This window comes from Myotis myotis, unplaced genomic scaffold, assembly GCF_014108235.1.
Source record: "Myotis myotis isolate mMyoMyo1 unplaced genomic scaffold, mMyoMyo1.p scaffold_m19_p_9, whole genome shotgun sequence".
Classification (NCBI taxonomy): domain Eukaryota; kingdom Metazoa; phylum Chordata; class Mammalia; order Chiroptera; family Vespertilionidae; genus Myotis; species Myotis myotis.
The window spans coordinates 55,754,383-55,776,699 of NW_023416401.1; the positions used below are offsets into that span (position 1 = coordinate 55,754,383).

The window sequence follows — 22,317 nt, forward strand, 5'->3', positions numbered from 1 at the left end:
TGTAGAGATGTGGAACTAGAAAATAGAAAGTTGTGTCTTCTATAACAAAAAGAGAAGAGTCCAGTAGGGTTATATTTAATAAAAAATACAAAGTATCATTAATTGGAAAAATAATGGGCTAAAAAGGTAAAATTAAACAGTTTTAATAAAGTGTTATTACATTAGTTTCATGTAATTACAGTTGAGTAATCTACCAAAATAGGAGGACAGTACCTCTATAGAACTGACTTGAAAGAATAGTTAAAAATTATTTCTAATTAGCATAATGGCTATTAAAATATTTGTTTTAAGTTGCTGAAAATACATGTTTCCTTTTGAGTAAGAAGAGCACTTCCTGCTGACTCCCAACCATGTGCTCATGTGCCTACACACTATACAGCCATTCTTTGTTTACAGGTACAATTAACACCAACATATGGCAACTGACTTTTGTTAATGCTTAAAAAAAATATTTTCTGATTTCTATCAACCTCATTAACCCCATCCAAGAGATGTAACAAGTCACAATGCCCACGTGGGTTTACTGCTTCAACTACTGGTTATCAGTCCCATCTGCATACTTTTTGAAAAATATAGATTTATGGCTCATCCTCAATGATTCTGATTCACTGGGACTGCTTTCCACTTCAGTGGAAGACAAGTACCTACCATGTAAGTTAACACTAACTTAAACTTGTCAATTGTCAAGAATTCTAAATAATAGAAATTGGTAAGTTTATTACTATCTCCATTGCTAGTTTCTTTTTCTGAATAGTCTCTACTATTTCAGCAGATAGCAGGCACAAGTAAATATTTACTCAACATATTTAATTGAGTTGATTTTTAAGATCAATAGAAAACAAGTTTATTAAATTGAAAATAACACACCTATAAATATTACTTAAATTAAAATAATTTAAAGAGAAAATGGACTAAAAATAAATTTACACAATCTTTAAAAATTGTGGTAATACATACACATCTTTCACATACTCTCACCAAATAGAATATCCATTTCCTATTACATATGGAATTTGTATATTAAAGACTAAAACTTTAGAATAATAAATGACTGTATTCATATTTCACTGGTAACATTTTATTGAAACATAACAAGTTTCCAACATAAATAAATAGATTGGATTTATTTTGTATGAAAATTGTACTATTTAAAACTTCACAAACTAGAGACTCTTCATATTAAATGGTTAGGTCAAATTAATGTTATTGTTAAATCTTAATGCTGTTTTAGGGGTGAAACTCATTATCATTATGATGACAGTTGAATTGGTCATTAAGTAAATCCTATTTTAGAGCAGTTATTTGTAGTTATATGTTGGTGGTTGATGGCTATGGAATCTATAGTTACCAATAGTAGATATAGGTTCTGGTATGGAAGTAATGACAGTGGATGTTAAGATTTAATTTGCAAGCATCTTAACTACAGCTGCGATTAAAAGGCCATTATGAATTTGCCATTTCTGTCAAGTGGGAGTGATGATGTGATCTACTGTATTTACTATTAATAGAGGCAGTGTTTGGTTCAGATGAATAAGTAATGGATGGCTTTGAATAACATGTCAACAGAAGTTACAGTGCTTATAAATTCAGGTGAAGGGTTTAGTGATAGATATTGTAGTAGTAAGTACAGTAGAAATGATGGTGCATGGAAATGGTAGCATGACTGTGTGAACAATAAATGTGGTGGTACCTACTGTGAAATATGAAAAGTTACAGTACTAGCATATTTTGTTAATGTTGTCACACTATACACTCATTTGAAGGGGCAGTGAAATTGCTAATTGCACTGTAATAGGTTACTTAGAAGGTGATGATAATTTTCTATTAACAGGTAATATTGGTTATGGAGATTATAAATTCAGCTGAAGTCATGCTATTGTGTCTGTAAAGTCAGTGGGGTTAGCATCTGTGTTGATTTTATTCTTATTGAGGTGTGGCAGTGGAGGTAGGAAATGATGTTTTAGTTGAATCAGAAAGCAAACTAGATTCAGTCACTAATTGAGTCACTAGATTCATATACTTACTGTGGGCAACGTACATTCAGTTGAAGAACAAGTATTGGTGTCTGGAGATTCTGTTAAACTGATGCTAATTACACATTCATTTAAATGGAAATTTTTCAAATTTGAGTTGAATTTGTTGAATGGTTTATAGTTGTACCTTAAGCTGGAGTGACAGGGGTTGTCAGAATGGATAAGAAAAAGTTGAAATGGTACTATAAGCTATAACAGTAGATTCAGTAGAAGTTATTGTGATCACAGGCCCAGTAAATATGCAACTCATATCTATAGGTGCAATAGAAAATATAATTGTACTTGTAGTGCAATTTCGATGAAGGCACAATGCCTGCAGTTATGGCAGTAGGTTCAAATTAAAAGATGGCATTCATACTTGTGACAAGGTGGTGGCTGCACAGCGGTTGTAGATTAGATAGAAGTAGTAGTAACCATTGGGTCTGAGTAGTAGTGTGGGTAGCTGTTGTGGTAGGTGCCTGCTGTGGTGATTATAAGTTCAATAGAGGAGCTAGTGGTAATTGTGATTATGGCCACAGGGGTAGCGCTGGCAGCAGTTGTGGAAATCTGTTCTGTTGAAGTGGAGCTGCTGCTGTGGTGGTGGGTTTATTTGAAATGATATCAGTGACTGTGGTGAATATAGGTTTAGTAGAAGCAGTGGTGTTGTCCCACATGGTTGCTGTCTTACAGATAGCACTGGAAATTATTGTGGCAGTTGATTAACTTGAAATGGTGGTAGCAGGTTCAGTAGAAGACTGACTGGTGGCTGCTGTGTTTGTAGCCTCAATAGAAGTGCTGGCAGTAGGTGTGGTAGTTGGTTTACTTGAAGTGGTTTCTGCTGATAAAGTGGTTGTAGATGGAATGGAGGCAGTACCGGTAGCTGCTGTGGTTGTAGCCTCACTGGTTATAGGTTCAGTAGAAGCAATAGTGGTGTCAGAAATGGTTGTAGACTCAGTAGCAGTGCTGGCAGTGTTTGTGGTAGTTGGTTCACTTGCAGTGGTTTCTGTTGCCATCATGGTTGCAGATGTGGTAGAAGTGGTACTGGTGGACTGTGTGGTTGTAGCTGCAGGGGTACTGCCAACAGTAGTTGTGGTAGTCGTTTTAGTTGTAGTGGGGGCTGCAGTTGTGGTTGTAGGTCTAGATGAAGTATCAATTGTTGTGGTGGTCATAGGTTCTGCAGAAACAGTGGTATCTGATGTGGTTGTAGCCTCAGGGGTAGTGCTGGGCGCTGTGGTGGCAACTGGTGCACTTGATGAGGTGGCTGTTGTTGTGGTTGCAGGTTCAGTAGAAGTTGTAGTCGTGGCTGTTGTGGTTGTAGCCTCAGTGGTAGCACTGGCAGTACTGGTAGTTGGTCCTGTTGAAGTAGTGGCAGCTGTGCTGGTTGTAGCTTCAGTTGAAATGGTTTCTGCTGATGTGGCAGTTGTAGATTCAGTAGAAGCAGTAGAAATACTGGAGGTTGTAGCCTCAGTAGTGCTGGCAGTGGTTGAGATAGTTGGTTCAGTTGAAGTAGTAGCTGTAGTGGTGGCTGTTGTAGTGATAGCTGCAGTGGCACTGCTGACAGTTGTGGTAGGTGGTTCTATTGATGTGGTGGCAGATGTAGTGGTAGTAGGCTCAGCTGAAGTGGTGTCTGCTACTGTGGTGGTTGTAGATTCGGTAGAAATGGTGGTAGTGGCTATTGTGGTTGTAGCCTCAGTGATGGTGCTGGCAGTAGTTGTGGTGGTTGCTTCAGTTGTAGGTTCAGTTGAAGTGGTAGGTATTGAAGTGGTGGTTGTAGGTTCAGTAGAAACAGTAGTGGTGTAAGATATGGTTGTAGACTCAGTGGCAGTGCTGGCAGTGTTTGTGGTAGTTGGTTTATTTGAAGTGATTTCTGTTGCCATCGTAGTTGCAGATGTGGTAGAAGTGGTACTGGTGGCCTCTGTGGCTGTAGCCACAGGGGTACTGCTAGCAGTTGTTGTGGTAGTTGTTTCAGTTGTAGTAGGGGCTGCTGTTGTGGTTGTAGGTTCAGTTGAAGTAGTATCGGTTGCTGTGGTGGTCATAGGCTCTGCAGAAACAGTAGTGGTGTCTGACGTGGTTGTAGTCTCAGGGGTAGTTGTGGTGGCAGCTGGTGCACTTGACGAGGTAGCTGTTGTTGTGATTGCAGGTTCAGTAGAAGTTGTAGTGGTGGCTGTTGTGGTGGTAGACTCGGTGGTCGTACTGGCAGTAGTTGTGGTTGTTGCTTCAGTTGTAGGTTCAGTAGAAGCAGTAGTGGTGACATATGTGGTTGTAGCCTCAGTGGTAGCACTGGCAGTACTGGTAGTTGGTCCTATTGAGGTAGTGGCAGCTGTGCTGGTTGTAGCTTCAGCTGAAGTGGTTTCTGCTGATGTGGCAGTTGTAGATTCAGTAGAAGCAATAGAAGTACTGGTGGTTGTAGCCTCAGTAGTGCTGGCAGTGGTTGAGATAGTTGGTTCAGTTGAAGTGGTAGCTGTTGTGGTGGCTATTGTAGTGATAGCTGCAGTGGTACTGCTGACAGTTGTGGTAGGTGGTTCTATTGATGTGGTGGCAGATGTAGAGGTAGTAGGTTCAGCTGAAGTGGTATCTGTTGCTCTTGTGGTTGTAGGTTCAGTAGAAGCAGTAGTGGTGATAGATGTGGTTGTAGCCTCACTGGTAGTGCTGGCTGTAGTTGTGGTTGTTGCTTCTGTTGTAGGTTCGGTTGAAGTGGTAACTATTGCTGTGGTGGCTATAGGTTCAGTAGAAGCAGTAGTGGTGTCAGACATGGTTGTAGACTCAGTGGCAGTAGTGGCCGTGTTTGTGGTAGTTGGTTCACTTGCAGTGGTTTCTGTTGCCATCGTGGTTGCAGGTGTGGTAGAAGTGGTACTGGGGGTCTCTGTGGTTGTAGCCACAGAGGTACTGCTAGCAGTTGTTTTGGTAATCATTTCAGTTGTAGTGGGGGCTGCTGTTGTGGTTGTAAGTTCAGTTGAAGTAGTATCGGTTGCTGTGGTGGTCATAGGTTCTGCAGAAACAGTAGTGGTATCTGACGTGTTAGTAGCCTCAGGGGTAGTGGTAGAAGTTGTGGTGGCAGCTGGTGCACTTGACGAGGTGGCTGTTGTTGTGACAGCAGGTTCAGTAGAAGTTGTAGTGGTGGCTGTTGTGGTGGTAGACTCAGTGGTAGTGCTGGCTGTAGTTGTGGTTATTGCTTCAGTTGTAGGTTCAGTTGAAGAGGTATGTGTTGCTGTGGTGGTTATAGGTTCAGTGGAAGCAGAAGTGGTGTCAGATATGGTTGTCGCCTCAGTAGTGCTGGAAGTGTTTGAGGTAGTTGGTTCACTTGAAGTGGTTTCTCCTGCCATGGTGGTTGTAGATGTGGTGGAAGTGGTACTGGGGGTCTCTGTGGTTGTAGCCACAGAGGTACTGCTAGCAGTTGTTTTGGTAATCATTTCAGTTGTAGTGGGGGCTGCTGTTGTGGTTGTAAGTTCAGTTGAAGTAGTATCGGTTGCTGTGGTGGTCATAGGTTCTGCAGAAACAGTAGTGGTATCTGACGTGTTAGTAGCCTCAGAGGTAGTGGTAGAAGTTGTGGTGGCAGCTGGTGCACTTGACGAGGTGGCTGTTGTTGTGACAGCAGGTTCAGTAGAAGTTGTAGTGGTGGCTGTTGTGGTTGTAGCCTCAGTGGTAGTGCTGGCAGTAGTTGTGGTTGTTTCAGTTATAGGTTCAGTTGAAGTGGTATCTGTTGCTCTTGTGGTTGTAGGTTCAGTAGAAGCAGTAGTGGTGACAGATGTGGTTGTAGCCTCACTGGTAGTGCTGGCTGTAGTTGTGGTTATTGCTTCAGTTGTAGGTTCAGTTGAAGAGGTATGTGTTGCTGTGGTGGTTATAGGTTCAGTGGAAGCAGCAGTGGTGTCAGATATGGTTGTAGCCTCAGTAGTGCTGGAAGTGTTTGGGGTAGTTGGTTCACTTGAAGTGGTTTCTGCTGCCATGGTGGTTGTAGATGTGGTGGAAGTGGTACTGGTGGCCGGTGTGGTTGTAGCCTCAGTGGTAGTGCTGGCAGTAGTTGTGGTTGTTTCAGTTATAGGTTCAGTTGAAGTGGTATCTGTTGCTCTTGTGGTTGTAGTTCCAGTAGAAGCAGTAGTGGTGACAGATGTGGTTGTAGCCTCACTGGTAGTGCTGGCTGTAGTTGTGGTTGTTGCTTCAGTTGTAGGTTCAGTTGAAGAGGTATGTGTTGCTGTGGTGGTTATAGGTTCAGTGGAAGCAGCAGTGGTGTCAGATATGGTTGTAGCCTCAGCAGTGCTGGCAGTGGTTAGGGCAGTTGGTTCAGTTGAAGTGGTAATTGTTGTGGTAGCTGTTGGTCCAGTAGTACCCGTCATGGTGGCCATTGTAGTGATAGCCGCAGTGGTAGTGCTGCCAGTAGTTGTGGTTGTTGCTTCAGTTGTATGTTCACTTGAAGTGGTTTCTACTGATGTGGTGGCTGTAGATTCAGTAGAAGCAGTAGAGATAGTGGTTGTTGTAGCCTCAGTAGTACTGGCAGTGGTTGAGATAGTTGGTTCAGTTGAAGTGATAGCTGCTGTGGTGGCTGTTGGTCCAGTAGAAGCCATCGTGGTGGCTGTTATAGTGATAGCCACAGTGGTACTGCTGGCAGTTGTGGTAGGTAGTTCAGTTGATGTGGTGGCAGATGTAGTGGTAGTAGGCTCAGCTGAAGTAGTGTCTGCTACTGTGGTAGTTGTAGATTTGGTAGAAGCAGTGGTGGTGGCTATTGTGGTTGTAGCCTCAGTGGTAGTGCCGGCAGTAGTTGTGGTGGTTGCATCAATTGTAGGTTTGGTTGAAGTGGTAGCTATTGCTGTGATGGTTATAGGTTCAGTAGAAGCAATAGTGGTGTCAGAAATGGTTGTAGACTCAGTGGCAGTGCTGGCAGTGTTTGTGGTAATTGGTTCACTTGCAGTGATTTCTGTTGCCATCGTAGTTGCAGATGTGGTAGAAGTGGTACTGGTGGCCTGTGTGGTTGTAGTCACAGGGGTACTGCTAGCAGTTGTTGTGGTAGTCATTTCAGTTGTAGTGGGGGCTGCTGTTGTGGTTGTAGGTTCAGTTGAAGTAGTATCGGTTGTTGTGGTGGTCATAGGCTCTGCAGAAATAGTAGTGGTGTCTGACGTGGTTGTAGCCTCAGGGGTAGTGGTAGAAGTTGTGGTGGCAGCTGGTGCACTTGACGAGGTGGCTGTTGTTGTGATTGCAGGTTCAGTAGAAGTTGTAGTGGTGGCTGTTGTGGTGGTAGACTTGGTGGTTGTACTGTCAGTAGTTGCAGTTGTTGCTTCAGTTGTAGGTTCAGTTGAAGAGATATGTGTTGCTGTGGTGGTTATAGGTTCAGTGGAAGCAGCAGAGGTGTCAGATATGGTTGTATCCTCAGTAGTGCTGGAAGTGTTTGGGGTAGTTGGTTCACTTGAAGTGGTTTCTCCTGCCATGGTGGTTGTAGATGTGGTGGAAGTGGTACTGGTGGCCGGTGTGGTTGTAGCCTCAGTGGTAGTGCTGGCAGTAGTTGTGGTTGTTGTTTCAGTTGTAGGTTCAGTTGAAGTGGTATCTGTTGCTCTTGTGGTTGTAGTTCCAGTAGAAGCAGTAGTGGTGATAGATGTGGTTGTAGTCTCAGTGGTAGTGCTGGCTGTAGTTGTGGTTGTTGCTTCTGTTGTAGCTTCGGTTGAAGTAGTAACTATTGCTGTGGTGGCTATAGGTTCAGTAGAAGCAGTAGGGGTGTCAGAAATGGTTGTAGACTCAGTGGCAGTGCTGGCAGTGTTTGTGGTAGTTGGTTCACTTGCAGTGGTTTCTGTTGCCATTGTAGTTGCAGATGTGGTAGAAGTGGTATTGGTGACCTGTGTGGTTGTAGTCACAGGGGTACTGCTAGCAGTTGTTGTGGTAGTCATTTCAGTTGTAGTGGGGGCTGCTGTTGTGGTTGTAAGTTCAGTTGAAGTAGTATCGGTTGCTGTGGTGGTCATAGGATCTGCAGAAACACTAGTGGTGTCTGACGTGGTTGTAGCCTCAGGGGTAGTGGTAGAAGTTGTGGTGGCAGCTGGTGCACTTGACGAGGTGGCTGTTGTTATGACTGCAGGTTCAGTAGAAGTTGTAGTGGTGGCTGTCGTGGTGGTAGACTTGGTGGTCGTATTGTCAGTAGTTGTAGTTGTTGCTTCAGTTGTAGGTTCAGTTGAAGAGATATGTGTTGCTGTGGTGGTTATAGGTTCAGTGGAAGCAGCAGTGGTGTCAGATATGGTTGTAGCCTCAGTAGTGCTGGAAGTGTTTGGGGTAGTTGGTTCACTTGAAGTGGTTTCTGCTGCCATGGTGGTTGTAGATGTGGTGGAAGTGGTACTGGTGGCCGGTGTGGTTGTCGCCTTAGTGGTAGTGCTGGCAGTAGTTGTGGTTGTTGTTTCAGTTGTAGGTTCAGTTGAAGTGCTATCTGTTGCTCTTGTGGTTGTAGATTCAGTAGAAGCAGTAGTGGTGATAGATGTGGTTGTAGCCTCACTGGTAGTGCTGGCTGTAGTTGTGGTTGTTGCTTCTGTTGTAGCTTCGGTTGAAGTAGTAACTATTGCTGTGGTGGCTATAGGTTCAGTAGAAGCAGTAGTGGTGTCAGAAATGGTTGTAGACTCAGTGGCAGTGCTGGCAGTGTTTGTGGTAGTTGGTTCACTTGCAGTGGTTTCTGTTGCCATTGTAGTTGCAGATGTGGTAGAAGTGGTATTGGTGACCTGTGTGGTTGTAGTCACAGGGGTACTGCTAGCAGTTGTTGTGGTAGTCATTTCAGTTGTAGTGGGGGCTGCTGTTGTGGTTGTAAGTTCAGTTGAAGTAGTATCTTTTGCTGTGGTGGTCATAGGTTCTGCAGAAATAGTAGTGGTGTCTGACGTGGTTGTAGCCTCAGGGGTAGTGGTAGAAGTTGTGGTGGCAGCTGGTGCACTTGACGAGGTGGCTGTTGTTGTGATTGCAGGTTCAGTAGAAGTTGTAGTGGTGGCTGTTGTGGTGGTAGACTTGGTGGTTGTACTGGCAGTAGTTGCAGTTGTTGCCTCAGTTGTAGGTTCAGTTGAAGAGGTATGTGTTGCTGTGGTGGTTATAGGTTCAGTGGAAGCAGCAGTGGTGTCAGATATGGTTGTAGCCTCAGTGGTAGTGCTGGCAGTAGTTGTGGTTGTTGTTTCAGTTGTAGATTCAGTTGAAGTGGTATCTGTTGCTCTTGTGGTTGTAGGTTCAGTAGAAGCAGTAGTGGTGACAGATGTGGTTGTAGCCTCACTGGTAGTGCTGGCTGTAGTTGTGGTTGTTGCTTCTGTTGTAGGTTTGGTTGAAGTGGTAACTATTGCTGTGGTGGCTATAGGTTCAGTAGAAGCAATAGTGGTGTCAGGTATGGTTGTATCCTCAGTGGTAGTGCTGACAGTAGTTGTGGTTGCTGCTTTGGTTGTAGATTCAGTTGAAGTGGTAGCTATTGCTGTGGTGGTTGTAGGTTCAATAGAAGCAGTAGTGGTGTAAGATCTGGTTGTAGCCTCAGTCGTGCTAGCAGTGGTTGAGATAGTTGGTTCAGTTGAAATGGTAGCTGTTGTGGTGGCTGTTGGTACAGTAGAAGCTGTCGTGGTGGCTGTTGTAGTGATAGCCACAGTGGTGGTGCTGGCAGGTGTGGTAGGTGGTCCTGCTGCAGTGGTGGCTGCTGTGCTGGTTATAGCTTCAGTTGAAGTGCTTTCTGCTGCTGTGGCAGTTGTATAGTGAGCCGAAGCAGTACTGATAATAGTGGTTGTAGCTTCAGTAGCAGTGCTGGCAGTGGTTGCAGTAGTTGGCCCTGTAAACGTGGTGGTTACTGTGGTGGTGGTGGGTTCAGTTGAAGTGGTAGCTTCTGTGGTGGTTGAAGGTTCAGTAGAAGTTGTAGCAATGGCCATTGTGGTGGTAGCCTCAGAGGTAGTGCCAGAAGTTGTTTTGGCTGTTGGTTTGCCTGATGTGGTAGCTGCTGTGGTGGTTGAAGATTCAGTGGAAGTAGTACTGGTGGCTGTTGCGGTTGAAGCCTCTGTGGTAGTTCTGGCAGTTGTGGTAGGTAGCTCTGCTGAGGTGGTGGCTGCTGTGGTGACAGTAGGTTCAGCTGAAGTTTTGTCTGCTATTGTGGTAGTTCTAGATGCTATAGAAGCAGTAGTGATGGTTATGGTTGTAGCCTCAGTTGTAGTGCCTGAAGTCATTGTTGTAGTGGTTTCAGATAAAGTGTTGCCTTCTGCTGTTGTGGTTTCTGTTTGAGCACTGGTTGCTGCACTAGTAGATTCTGTTGAAGGGCGACCAGTGGTTGTAGTGATGGTAGTTGAAGTGGGTGGTGTGGTAGAATTTGTTATGGTAGTGGGAATTATAGGCTCAGAACTAGTTTCAGTTGCAGATGAGGTTGTCTCATGGTTTGAGGGAAAGTGGATAACAATGGAGGCATTATTGTTTTTCCCATTATACACCAAAGACACTATGAGTACTCCAATTGCTGTTGTTATCACACAGGCTAAGAGACAAACCAGGAAGATTTTCCACAGAGACCAGTCACTAAAGAAATTTCGTGTCACCTGGAAAGGATGTATACAAAATTACTGAAGATAAAACCAAATGTTTCAAAAATGTAATACCATTGAAAATCCTTTTTTATATATTACCTTACTGAAGATAGTATATACACAAAACACTATTAATAGCTTCTAATAATAAAAAATGACTCAAATTTAAGATTTCATTTAAGAAAGACTTGGTCCTTTTACTGTCTTTAATACAGGAACAAATAAGTTTCTACCAATTTCTCGTGTTTTCTTTTCATATATCTATATCTCAAACTTTAAAAAAAAAAAAGGTAATCAATGTCTTCTTTGAAACTTTATATTCCTGCCACTATCAAAAGTTTCTATACATGTGTGGTGACGGCTGTACACCGTGATTTTAGTGACCCAAAAGATCACCTGATTAAATCGCCTCCCCTTCTGGCTTGTCAGCTATCAGAAATTTAGCTACTACTTTGAAGCCTTCGATTTTAAGTGCATTGATTAATGGCTTGTCAAATTTCCTGGCTAATTTTTCAAACAGATTAGCATTTGGCAGGATGAAATTTAAAATCTGAAAACATTTGTTGAAATCCCACATCTGTTGCCACCAGTTATTTCCATTGGGTAAGGTACTTACCCCTTTGATGGAATCCTTTCATCCATAAAAATGGATGTGATAAGCTTAGAATAAGAACTAACGTCAGTAAAATTACTTTATAAATTTTAAAATACTATTTATATAACAAATTACAGTGGAACCTTGGTTCTTGAACTTAATTTGTTCCAGGAAACTGTCCGAGAAGCAATTTATTCGAAAACCAAACATTTTTTTGCATAAAAAAATCATGTAAATTGCATGAATTAGTTCCAGACCCCCCAAATGATTACTGGTTTTAACCTTTCTTATATACAGCACAAGTCTAATGTAATTTATAAACAAACACTTCTTTTCTTAAATTTATCAAACCCCCTACTAGCAGTAAACGAATCTCTTTCAGCACTAGTTCCAGGTGTGTCTTTTAGGAATCAGCTTGGGGCATTTTGCTTTTTCACATATCACCGCCTCCAAAATGCTGATACTGTCTCCTGCTAACTGCTTTTTCATTTATCCAAATCAACAACGGTTTTTCTACCTCTGTGATCATTGTTTCTTTTTTATACCCCATAGCAATATTAGCACTCTTGATGGCCTCTTTAAGGTTTATTAGTAAAGTTGTGCTAATCACCCATTTGTCAGCAACAAAAGTAAAAAGAAACCACAAAAATATTCACAGCATGATTTCCTGAGATGTTACCAAACCCTAAGTTTCTAGGTAAACTGACTGGGCTTCTCTCCTTTGTTTGTGGCAGTGAGGCACTTTTTGTCATGCTAAAGTACCAACGACATTTGTTTCCTGAACAACTTGGTGGAGAACCAAATTGTTTGAAATGGGAGACATTTGAGAATCGAGGTTTGACTGTATATGTAAATATATATGTAATTTAATATATATAATTTATAGATTTACATATATAATTTGTTATTGTAGAGGAAACACTGCATAGTGTAGAACATGTAAGTCTTCAGATCAGAAAGTCTTGAATTTAAGTCCCATACCATTAATATTCTAACCAAGTTTATTTACTTGTCTAATTCTCAGTTTGCCTTATATCAAAAGTGGGAATAATTATATCTATCTCAAAGTGTTACTGAGAAAATTAAAATCAGAAATACCCTCCTTACATTCTTGCAGAAGGCAGTCCATTGTAAAAATTAGGAGCACAGGCATGGAGTCTAACAGATTTAGGTTTAAATTTTAACTCCACCTTTCACTAGATGGATGATGCTATTTGGAAATTTGCATTATATTTCAAAGCCACAATTCCCTCATGGGGATCCTATCACCTATTGCACAGGATTACTGTAAAGAGTAAACAAGAAAACAATATGGGTAATGTTTCCCTGCACTTACTAAGTATTCAAAAAAATACTTGCATTCACTAATTACTTCATTATTATCCCTTTTCCTATAACTGAAAGCAGATCACTAAAGGAAACAAGCACAGAGCAAATGTCTTTGGAGCTTGTAGAGTAGCTCTTAAAAGTCACAAAATATGGAACACTGTCTCAGATAGTAAACCTCAGGTTGGGTGCTGAGACGAGGTCCCAGTAGGAAATTAGAAGTAGTGCAAGGGCACGGGCCACTAAGGCCAAGGATTAGGGCACCAACTGAGAAAGCCCAAAGACAAATGGTCCCAGGGCATCCAGGTCTTAGAAAGGCAGTCAGAGTGGTAGGAGAGGAAGGACCATACTCACATCTCATGTAAGGGAGATAATTACCTCATTTTTTGTTTGAATCTTTAAGAAGAGGAGCAAGATTAATAGAAACTCGCATTAACCTGACCTGAGACCTGTGTGTCCATGCTATTACCGCCACTAGCTAGCTGTGTGAATTCTTAAAACATTCTAAACTTCCCAGACCACATTTTTTCCCCTGTCACTAAGTAAATGCATCTAAAATAACTTCCAGCTCTCTGATTGGTCTGGTTTGTTTGAGGTCATCAGAGACATGTTCTCTAAATAATTCTTATCTATCAAAAGCATTCTTCCACAATGTCTCCTGAAGAGAGTGTATCCTCTTTTGTTTTGTCAGAGTCTCTCCAAATTGTCTCTATAGTAAGATTAGCTGGAGGAGGAGTGTGGTCCAGAGCTGGAAGCACTGAACCAACTGGCAAGCGTCAGCATCAATCAATCAAACTCAAGTTTTCCTCTTGGTGTGGAAGCAGAGGGGACTCAGAGATCAGACCTTAAGGTGAAGAAAATAAAATAACAAGAAAAAGGGTCATGAATATGGGAAATCTGCTTCTGGGTATCAGAAGTGCTAAATAGTTTCTAAGTCAAGGTTGAAAACACATGAAATCAGAACCAGGAGGCTAACAGAAGGCCCACAGTTGGCTAGGAGGCAGGAAGGGAAAGAGAGTGAGACAGATCACCTACAGACTAGGGCCCCAGAGCCTTAACACATGGCTTCATCTCCACTTGAGCAAGGGGTACAATGTCATTTACTGCCAATGCATCACCTACTCAGTCCTCAAAATAAAAGAGACCCCAAAACTTTATTTTCTTTGACCCTTAGATATTTTCTCCAAATTGTGTGTGTTTTTATCTTTTCATCATATCATTAACTCCTTAAATGAAAAGCCCCCAAAAACTATGTCTCTTGCATTCCCTCTCAGTGACATGTTTAAAGGATGCTGTAGATTTTCAAACGTTATCATGAATTGATTAAATGGTTTTCCTCCAAAATATTAGATCAAGAGTATTTCCATGAGAATTATAGCATAACCCAGAGAAAGAATGTTGTCCCTAATATTACCTGACAATGTTGTAATTCTCTGTTTGGAAATTCCGGGTCTCCAAGGGTCCCTGTATTGGTGCAGACATTAGTTAAATTGGTACCAATATCACTAGCTACATTAGTTGATGCTGGAAACCGACATGCTGAACTGTGAGCTTCATGGTTTTTTGTGCTCAGAAATGGCTGTGTAAAGAAAGAATGGGGAAAAATAAGAACTATTATATTTGATGGCTAAAGTAATATAATTCTGACAAATATAAATTAGATTGTAGCATGACCTATTTGATCAAATAAATTCATGTGAAACCTGCCTGAAAGAGCAAATGAACACATTCATTATATTTCTTCTCAAAACAAGGAAATCTAGATAGTTGTCGCAAGTTACAGTTAATTATTTTATATAATTACTGATGTCAAAATCCAGGAATAAGCATTATCTTTTATCCTCATCATATTTAATGCGTTTGTTAACTATCATTATGTGGCAAGCAGGTATAAATCGGTTATATAAGAAAAAAAGTCTCACAGTGAAAATTCTAAGACCTTAAGGGCTATCAAGAACAATTTTTAGGCCCTGGCCAGGTGGTTAGGTTGGTTGGAGCATTAACCATTACACCAAAAGGTTGTGGGTTCAGTTCCTGACCAGGGCACATACAAGAAGCAACCAATGAATGCATGGATAATTGGAACAACAAAATCTCTCTCTCTCTCTCTCTCTCTCTCTCTCTCTCTCTCTCTCTCTCTCTCTCTCTCTCCCCCTTCTCTCTCTCTCTCTCTCAAATCAATAAATAAACATTTAAAAAAGAACAATGTTTTTGGGTCATATTGAAAATGAGAAAACCAAGATTTAAAGAATTGAAGTGAGATTCTGGATAGAGTAAGTTGCAACAGGCCCACTGCAATCAACCAATCAATAATAATAACTGAAGAGCTTGACAAAAATTAAAATTAGATTATGTAAAATCTAAAAGAGTTTGGAAGAGCTTTACAGAAGTGACCTAACAATCATAGGCCATTTTCTCTTCTGGGTGCACCGGTTGATTCTGAGTATGAGCTGAGGTTCTGACTACCAAAAGAAGCGAGCAAAACTTTTGGTGTTCATGTGTGGCTGGCATGACAGATTGGAAAACAGTGGAGCTCCAACCCCAAGGCCTTAGCTACATTCTGGACTAGCCTAGGAGGCTGGGGGCCTGGAATGGAAAGTCTGAGTGAAGTCTCCAGCGGAATTCTAATAGTTAGGGTATAAAATCATGCTAGAACAAGGGTGGTCTGGGAAGTTTAGAATGTTTTAAGAATTCACACTGTTAGTGTCAGTTGGTTCTGCACTAAGGACATTTATCAGATTTTGAAGCTGCCTGGCATAGGAAGCTAAACAGTTCATTTTGAAACCTCCAAAGGTCAATCTCAAGAATATAGGCGCAAATATTATAAACAAAAGAATAGTAAATTAACCCACCCCCCCCACACACACACACTATATATATATATATATTTTAATATATATATATTAAAAATCATGACCAGTGAGATCTAGGTCTTTTTTTAAGTGAGGTTAATAGAAAAATAACCCAGATGCAGTTTTAAGAAAAAGGAGAATAGTGTGTGTTACATACTCATGAGAGTGTCAATTGTTACATGTAAATCTTTTATAGCTAAAAAAAAAAAATTATAGAATTATCTAGATTATTTTTCCTCATAGGACAACAGAGTTTTATTTAAATGTAACCTCTCTTGATTATATTGACTACACACCTAATTCTAAATGGTTATTGAAAAGGCTGTTGACATTGCTAGCCCAGTCTCTAAATTCTATTAGAATAAGGAAACTAAATATGTGTATAGACACCGTCCATAGAACAACTATAACTAAGAATGAAAAGGAGTATAATTGTAATTAAATATAGTCAAGAAGAAATACACTTGGGCATAAAGAATTAGTCAATATTTATTTTTCTAAAAGTACAATGCCATGCCAAAAAAATAAAGAAAACAGAATAACTATGCAATGAATAAGAGAAGATATGATACACACAGGCACTTTAATGAATTTTCTGTTTTCATTCACATTTGTTAAAACTTTATTTTTTCATAAGAGTTTTAGGTTTAGAACAAAATTAATAAGGAGATACAGAGATTTCCCAAATACTCTCTAGAGCTCACACATGTACTCCCCTTTATAAGCATCACTCATTAAAGTGATACTTTTTTTTTTCCAATGGATGAACTTACATTGACACATCATAATCACCCAAGGTTCACACTTTACCTGAGGGTTTACTCTTTTTTTAAACTTTTTGTTGTTGTTGTTGTTGATACCATTAACAGATGTCCTCATTTTCCTCCCCTTTGCCCACCTCCACCCAGCCCCATCCCCTTCTCTCTGTTTTTAAATAGATAACTTTGAATAAATCACAAAGATTTATATTTCATAAAAGTGTTGTATTTCTATGTAGTATTAGTATTATAGCTGTTATTCAGCTATTCAGTTTTCTTGTGGCTGATAAACTTGAACATTTTTTGAACTTTTGTAATTAAATAAAAAATGCTGGCCATACCAACTTGACAGAATGGAATGAAGAAAGATGATGGATATCTATACTGAGAGTGGAGAACCCATGATACTGAAGCTTTGGGGGTAATGTAATCCTCACTGTCCTAGTTTCCTCTCTAGTTTAATAAAAGTGGAATCTCTCAAAGTTAAAATTTTGAGCAGTTGGAGATCTAAGAATTATAGTTAATTAGCTCTTGGTAGAAGCCAATAATCTCTGTTGTATATATCTAATATGCATCAACTATATTCATGGAATATAATTTTAAATTCTCTGCTCATCCCTGAAAAGAGATTAATTTACCATTTCGTGTTTCCTGAGAGGGAAAAGCAAACTCCTAAATTATCCCTTTTCATGTGGCCTTCAAATGCTACTTTAATCTATTAGTGAAAATGGTCCACAATGTATGCCCAAATATCCAGACATAAAGTGAAATATTCAGTCAGTGATCAAGATCTGTTCCCTCTTTGAAAACTCTGCATGTCTAGGAAAATCTTCAGGACGACTAATTTCTTACTGAAGAGAAATCTTCAACTGAGCACCTTGACACTGTGAAGACAGTGAAAGAGATGCAAGGCCAGAGGGACCGTGAAGAAATCTTCAGGGGAAGAGGATGCTGATCTAGAATCAAGAGAACAATTTCTCTGCCCTGTAATCCCTTGTCAGTGCACGGGGACAAAAATACTTTTCATCTCAAAATCTAACTGTCCGTTCAAACTTACACTGTTTTCATTCAACACAACTCCTTTTCTATTTCTAATGATCGAGGCTCTAGTCCAGTGATGGCGAACCTATGACACGCGTGTCAGAGGTGACACGCCAACTCATTTTTTTGGTGATTTTTCTTTGTTAAATGGCATTTAAATATATAAAATAAATATCAAAAATATAAGTCTTTGTTTTACTATGGTTGCAAATATCAAAAATTTCTATATGTGACAGGGCACCAGAGTTAAGTTAGGGTTTTTCAAAATGCTGACACGCTGAGCTCAAAAGGTTCGCCATCACTGCCCTAGTCAAACATGCACAGTTACATAAAAGGCAATCCCAACATACACAGTACTAATTTTTTTCTTTTAAAAACATAAGCAATAGTCAAATAATATTGTATATAACTGAACTCTAAAAGTTAACCTTAATACAATGTTTTACTAAGAAAAGAAATTCATAAGTAGTTAAGTAGAGACCGGTCTAAAGGAATTGCTAGATAATTTGATTCCTAGACCCAACTTTCATTTATAAGATTATCTTATGACTTTGAAAGATATACAGTAATCTTTGTGTTCTAACAGATCTACACATTACACTAAAAAACTAAGTGGTTAACATAAAAATCTATATATCACATTTTAAAAACACAATTTGTTAATGCAATCAAGTATAGAGTGTTGGCTTATGTTTGAATTATGATAGCTGCAGAGAATTATTTGAACAGATTATGAAATTGTTACCCAAGATTACTAATATCTTATATTAGTGAGTGTTAAAATAAATGCCTCAATTATGCATGCATTGCTATGCAGAAAAATATTAAAAATTTCTAATTAATAAGTAGTAAGTAATAGCTAAAAATTGGCTTCCATATGAAACCTTTATTAAGAATTCCTTTCGAAGAAGAACCATGTCATAACAAAAATATATATATTAAAGTTCTGTAAACACTGAACACAAGACTCTGAGCTATCAGAACATACCCGAGTGGTGCCACCAATACTCTCCGGCTGGTTTCCAGAGTGTTCAATATTCACTATGTATTTCCCATGTTTTCTGTCCATTTTTCAGCGGCCGATATCACAAGCTCAACTCCAGAAACATTTTTCAGCCTATTCATTGCCCTTTATAGCTGAAACCTTGAGAAATAATTGTGTTGATTAATATTAAATCTACTATGAGACATCAATGTGTGGATTAGACAAAATAATTAATAAGTATTCTTTATATGGGATCCACCTTAAGGAAGAAGTGGGGTGTAAAGCAGTTACATAAGAAAACAAGCACATCGATCCCACCTCTGTGAATATACTCTAAGGACCACTCCACGAGGCAGCCCGCCTAGGGGAGAAACTGCAAGCATCCAATTCTTCCCTCTCCCTCCTATCACATCATCTCACAGAACCCTTCCTTCCAACTCCAGCAATCGCCCAAGGCAGAACTCTGAAATAAGTGAATGTTGCTATTGCTTCTTTACTAACCAGACATGAACATCTTTCCCCTCTTATTGGCAGTGACTTTAAGACACTCATGACTCACTCAGTCGTGACTTCTCAGGTTCCTCCCCAGCTCTAGAACTTGTTCAATTTATTCTCTCTCTCTCTGCTTCTGGAAAAAATTAATCTAACCTGGCTTATACTTCCTCAAGCCCCAAAATACAGATAGTTAATCTGGTGAACAAATCTCTGTGAATGCATTCACTGGGGTCCATTTCTGTTCTCTTCTTGTGGGATCTATTTGGCATGGTTCCCCAGAAGATTACTTAAGATCCTGCTTACAATTTAGTAACAGAACACGTGGGTAGATAAAGCTCTTTTAACTTCTGTGAATTTTACTCAAAAGCAAATTACTTTTTTTTTTTGTAGAAATAGCTTTAGCATGATCTAAAAGACAATTGGCAAGATTTAAGAAAAGACTTTTATCTCAAATGAAAAGTTATCAATCAACTCCCAGCATATATATCCAGGGAATCGCAAAGAAAACTGGTGCAGAAAGTTTTTGATGAAAAATGGTGCTTACATAACCTCAAAGTCCAACATGATCTTTTCAGTAATAATTACCATATAGATAATTATTGGCAAATGAAGCAACAAAGACAAGGTACTTACGCTTTTTTGTTGAAAATGTCTCAGGTAGCACTTTTTATCTACCCAGATAACTATCAGGTTTCAATGATAAGAATTAGCTGATAACAGAGTTGCAAGAAGTCTGAGAGATCTTGTAGTTCAGCCTTGTTGATTTCAAGTTGAGGAAATCTGTGTCCAGAGAGGGGAAGTCGTCAAATCACTTGTATAGTGGAATCCGGTTTCCTTTTCAGCCTAATATTCTCTCCATAACTAGTGACTCTGTAGAAAGATGGACAGCCTAGTAGGAAGTCAAACAAATGTCCTTTTGAAAACAAAGTGAAACAAAAATTCCAGACGTGAGTTGGAAAGGATCTGACATGGGCGCCCATTCTACCCTGGAGCTTTCTGAGGCTTACTGAACCAGACTTTCAGGGGCAGGATCTGAGAGTCGGACCTTTTGGCCAAATGTCAAGTAATCCTTATTCAAACAAAGTTCGAGAAATATGTTAATAAACAATGATTCCAACAATGGACATGGAGTATCTTCTTATTTTTAGGAAGAAAATAGGGTGTGTGAAGGAACCTCAATTTTCTTAATTATTTTTAAAGAGATAAGTTTTTAAATTGCTTATTTGTTCAACCAGCACTATTGAATCTCTACTATACTCAGGCACTGTGCAAGGTGCTAAGTATTTAATGGTGAATAATTATTCAATGGTGAATAAGAGTCAAGATTCCTGCCCTCCTGTGATTATGTATTAAATATTTTTATCACTTCTGAAGTTCTTTTATAAATTCATTCTTTAGCTAGAGGTTTCATTGGCATCCCATTACTAACCAGAAGCAACGTAAAATGGCCCTAAGGTCTACAGAACATAAAAGGCTCGAAAAATCTGGAGAAGGAATTTCTTCTAAGGAGTAAGAGACAGTGCTGTACCCTCTCCATGCTGAAACTAAGCCAATGAAACTGTGGCTTCTGGGGCTGTGTAAGTAGAGTGATCAGGTAATTTGTCACTCCAAACCAAAATGCTTTTGTGAGCAAAAAAAAAAAAAGCAGTATTAATAATTTAATTTCATAGAGACAACACTACCCCATGCAAACAAGGACATGTGGTCACATAGCTATAAGGAACTCATGTGAGTTAGAAGATTCACTAGTACTAACCATGACCCATCTGGATAAGCCAATGAATTTAAAAATCAATTTAATATCCACAGTGAGCACATATTTCAACTGAACAGAATACATTTTTTACTTGAGATTTTTTTAAAATCAATTATGACATTGTGGTACTAAGACATTTAAATTTTGCACTGGAGTTTCATAACCATTGAGCAGGTGAAAAATGCATATCATTAAGTCACTGACAAACTAAAATCCCATCCTCACTATCATTAGGTTGATTAACTATTGCAAGAATCAAAGTAAGAATGAACAAGTATGTTACTATGCACTTAAATTTTTAGTATAAAATTCAAACTTTCTCTGTTTTTCAAAAAAACGCTGTTTGTGCCTTTACTCTATCACAAACCAACAGCTAGAGTAGGCCGCACCTGAATAATTACAATGTGCCAAGGAATACAGGTAACTCTCATTGCTGTGCTGAATACCTCCTAGAAAAGCGCTTTGCTATCTGCAGAATTTTAAGCCAAAAGAATTTGGAACTCTACTAATTGAGAGTGGTTGACAATCTTTTAACAGCTGGTAATTTTTTTTTTTTTTTAGACAAAAGAATGCAAAACCTGTTAACATGTCACCTGTTATAAAATGAACCACACTGTAGTCTAAAGATTACAACAAAACCACTTTATTGATCAAGTTACCCACTTCAAATACTTCAGTGACTGAAATTTCACCAAGATCCGATACTCATCAAAATATCATATTTTTGCTTTGGTCTTTCAGTGTGATGACAACCAATATGACAAGTCCAGCTCTCTCATCTTTAAAATTAATTTAGGCCAGAACATTATTTTGGTTCATCATGTTGTGTTGAGTGATTAAAATGATAACCAAGCATATATCAGATTTCAAAGCCTTCAGGGCAGTATTTAGATTTGTATTTCCAAGTAGTTAAACCTGATAAGATAATCTTTTGTAATGCAATGAGGTTGTAAAAGAAGTTTTGAAGTTGTCAAGTCAAACCAATGCAAAGTTGTGCAAAAAAAAAAAAAAAATGATCATAGGGAGAAACTGAAAAATCTATCTGTATATTTGTTCAAGAATCTACCTCTCTTGCCCTTCCCAACAAAAAACCAACTTAACTAAATTAAGGGGTCATTTTCCCTTCACACAGGAGAAGGCTGCAGGAGGGCAGTCAGAGTTAGGTGAGAGGTAAGAAAACAAAAGTTTCATCCCTCACTGAAGAATGTCACTGGGGCACACTAATGGGTGCTACTCTGCATCTGGGTGGCTTCTAACTCAGCCACATCTTGTCATTAATATTATTGACATTTCTTGTGAAGGGCTGCCAATTCCAGTACATACCACATTGATCATATCTAATCCTCCTAATATCTTCCTGAATTAACTATTATTAGCCTATTTTCCTGATGAAATACCAAGGCATTTAGTGGCACTTTATAAGTCCCAAGATAAGTTTGTGTCTCCCCATTCATTCACCCAAGAAGTGGTTATTAAATACTTACTATATTCACTATGTCACATTAGATGCTGAGGAAAATATGGAGAATGGACTAAGGAAAAGGTATTTAGAAATTTAACCTTTTATGGATGGAACAAAATCAAAAACCACCCAGCAACTGGTGACATTCCTCAGGATACATCAAGGCAGCATGATTGTTTGCAGACATTACTAAGGAGAGAGATGCTGGAATTCAGACCCAAATTACATCACAGGCTTAGAAAATCCCTGGGCAGAAGTCAAGACCTACTAGTTTGCAGACTGAATCTCTATCTGGAGTTCAGACAAATGATCTATATAAGGCTTCCCAACAGGTGCAATTCAATTTGTGAGGCCTGTTTTAACCCATCTTTGGCAGGCAAAATGGTGACTTACCGAAGATATCCACATTCCCATAAGGGGAATTAAGGTCCCAGATGAAACTGAGATGGCTAATCAGCTGAACTTAAAATAGATTATCCAAGTGGACCCAATGTAATCACAGGGTCCTTTAATAGTGGAAGATGGAGACAGAAGTCAGTCAGA

The 22,317-nt window shown here is 39.5% G+C and overlaps 1 protein-coding gene across 1 annotated transcript; it reads right to left on the reverse strand.

Annotated features, from left to right (window-relative positions):
• Positions 1-277: 277 nt before the first annotated feature.
• Positions 278-18,145, reverse strand: LOC118663307 (mucin-2-like). Its single transcript, XM_036322758.1, has 3 exons — positions 18,065-18,145; positions 13,840-14,004; positions 278-10,516 (listed from the first exon to the last, which is right to left on the reverse strand). Exons 1-3 carry the CDS (start codon positions 18,143-18,145, stop codon positions 2,732-2,734), a joined length of 8,031 nt encoding a protein of 2,676 aa, XP_036178651.1. The 3' UTR covers positions 278-2,731.
• Between the last annotated feature and the right edge of the window lie 4,172 nt (positions 18,146-22,317).

Coding starts and splice junctions, on each gene's coding strand:
- LOC118663307 (XM_036322758.1), bottom strand. CDS start 18,145: ATGGACAGAAAACATGGGAAATACATAGTGAATATTGAACACTCTGGA. Junction 14,005..18,064: donor GTATTGGTGGCACCACTCGG/GTATGTTCTGAT, acceptor TTCTTTACACAG/CCATTTCTGAGCACAAAAAA. Junction 10,517..13,839: donor GAGAATTACAACATTGTCAG/GTAATATTAGGG, acceptor CATCCTTTCCAG/GTGACACGAAATTTCTTTAG.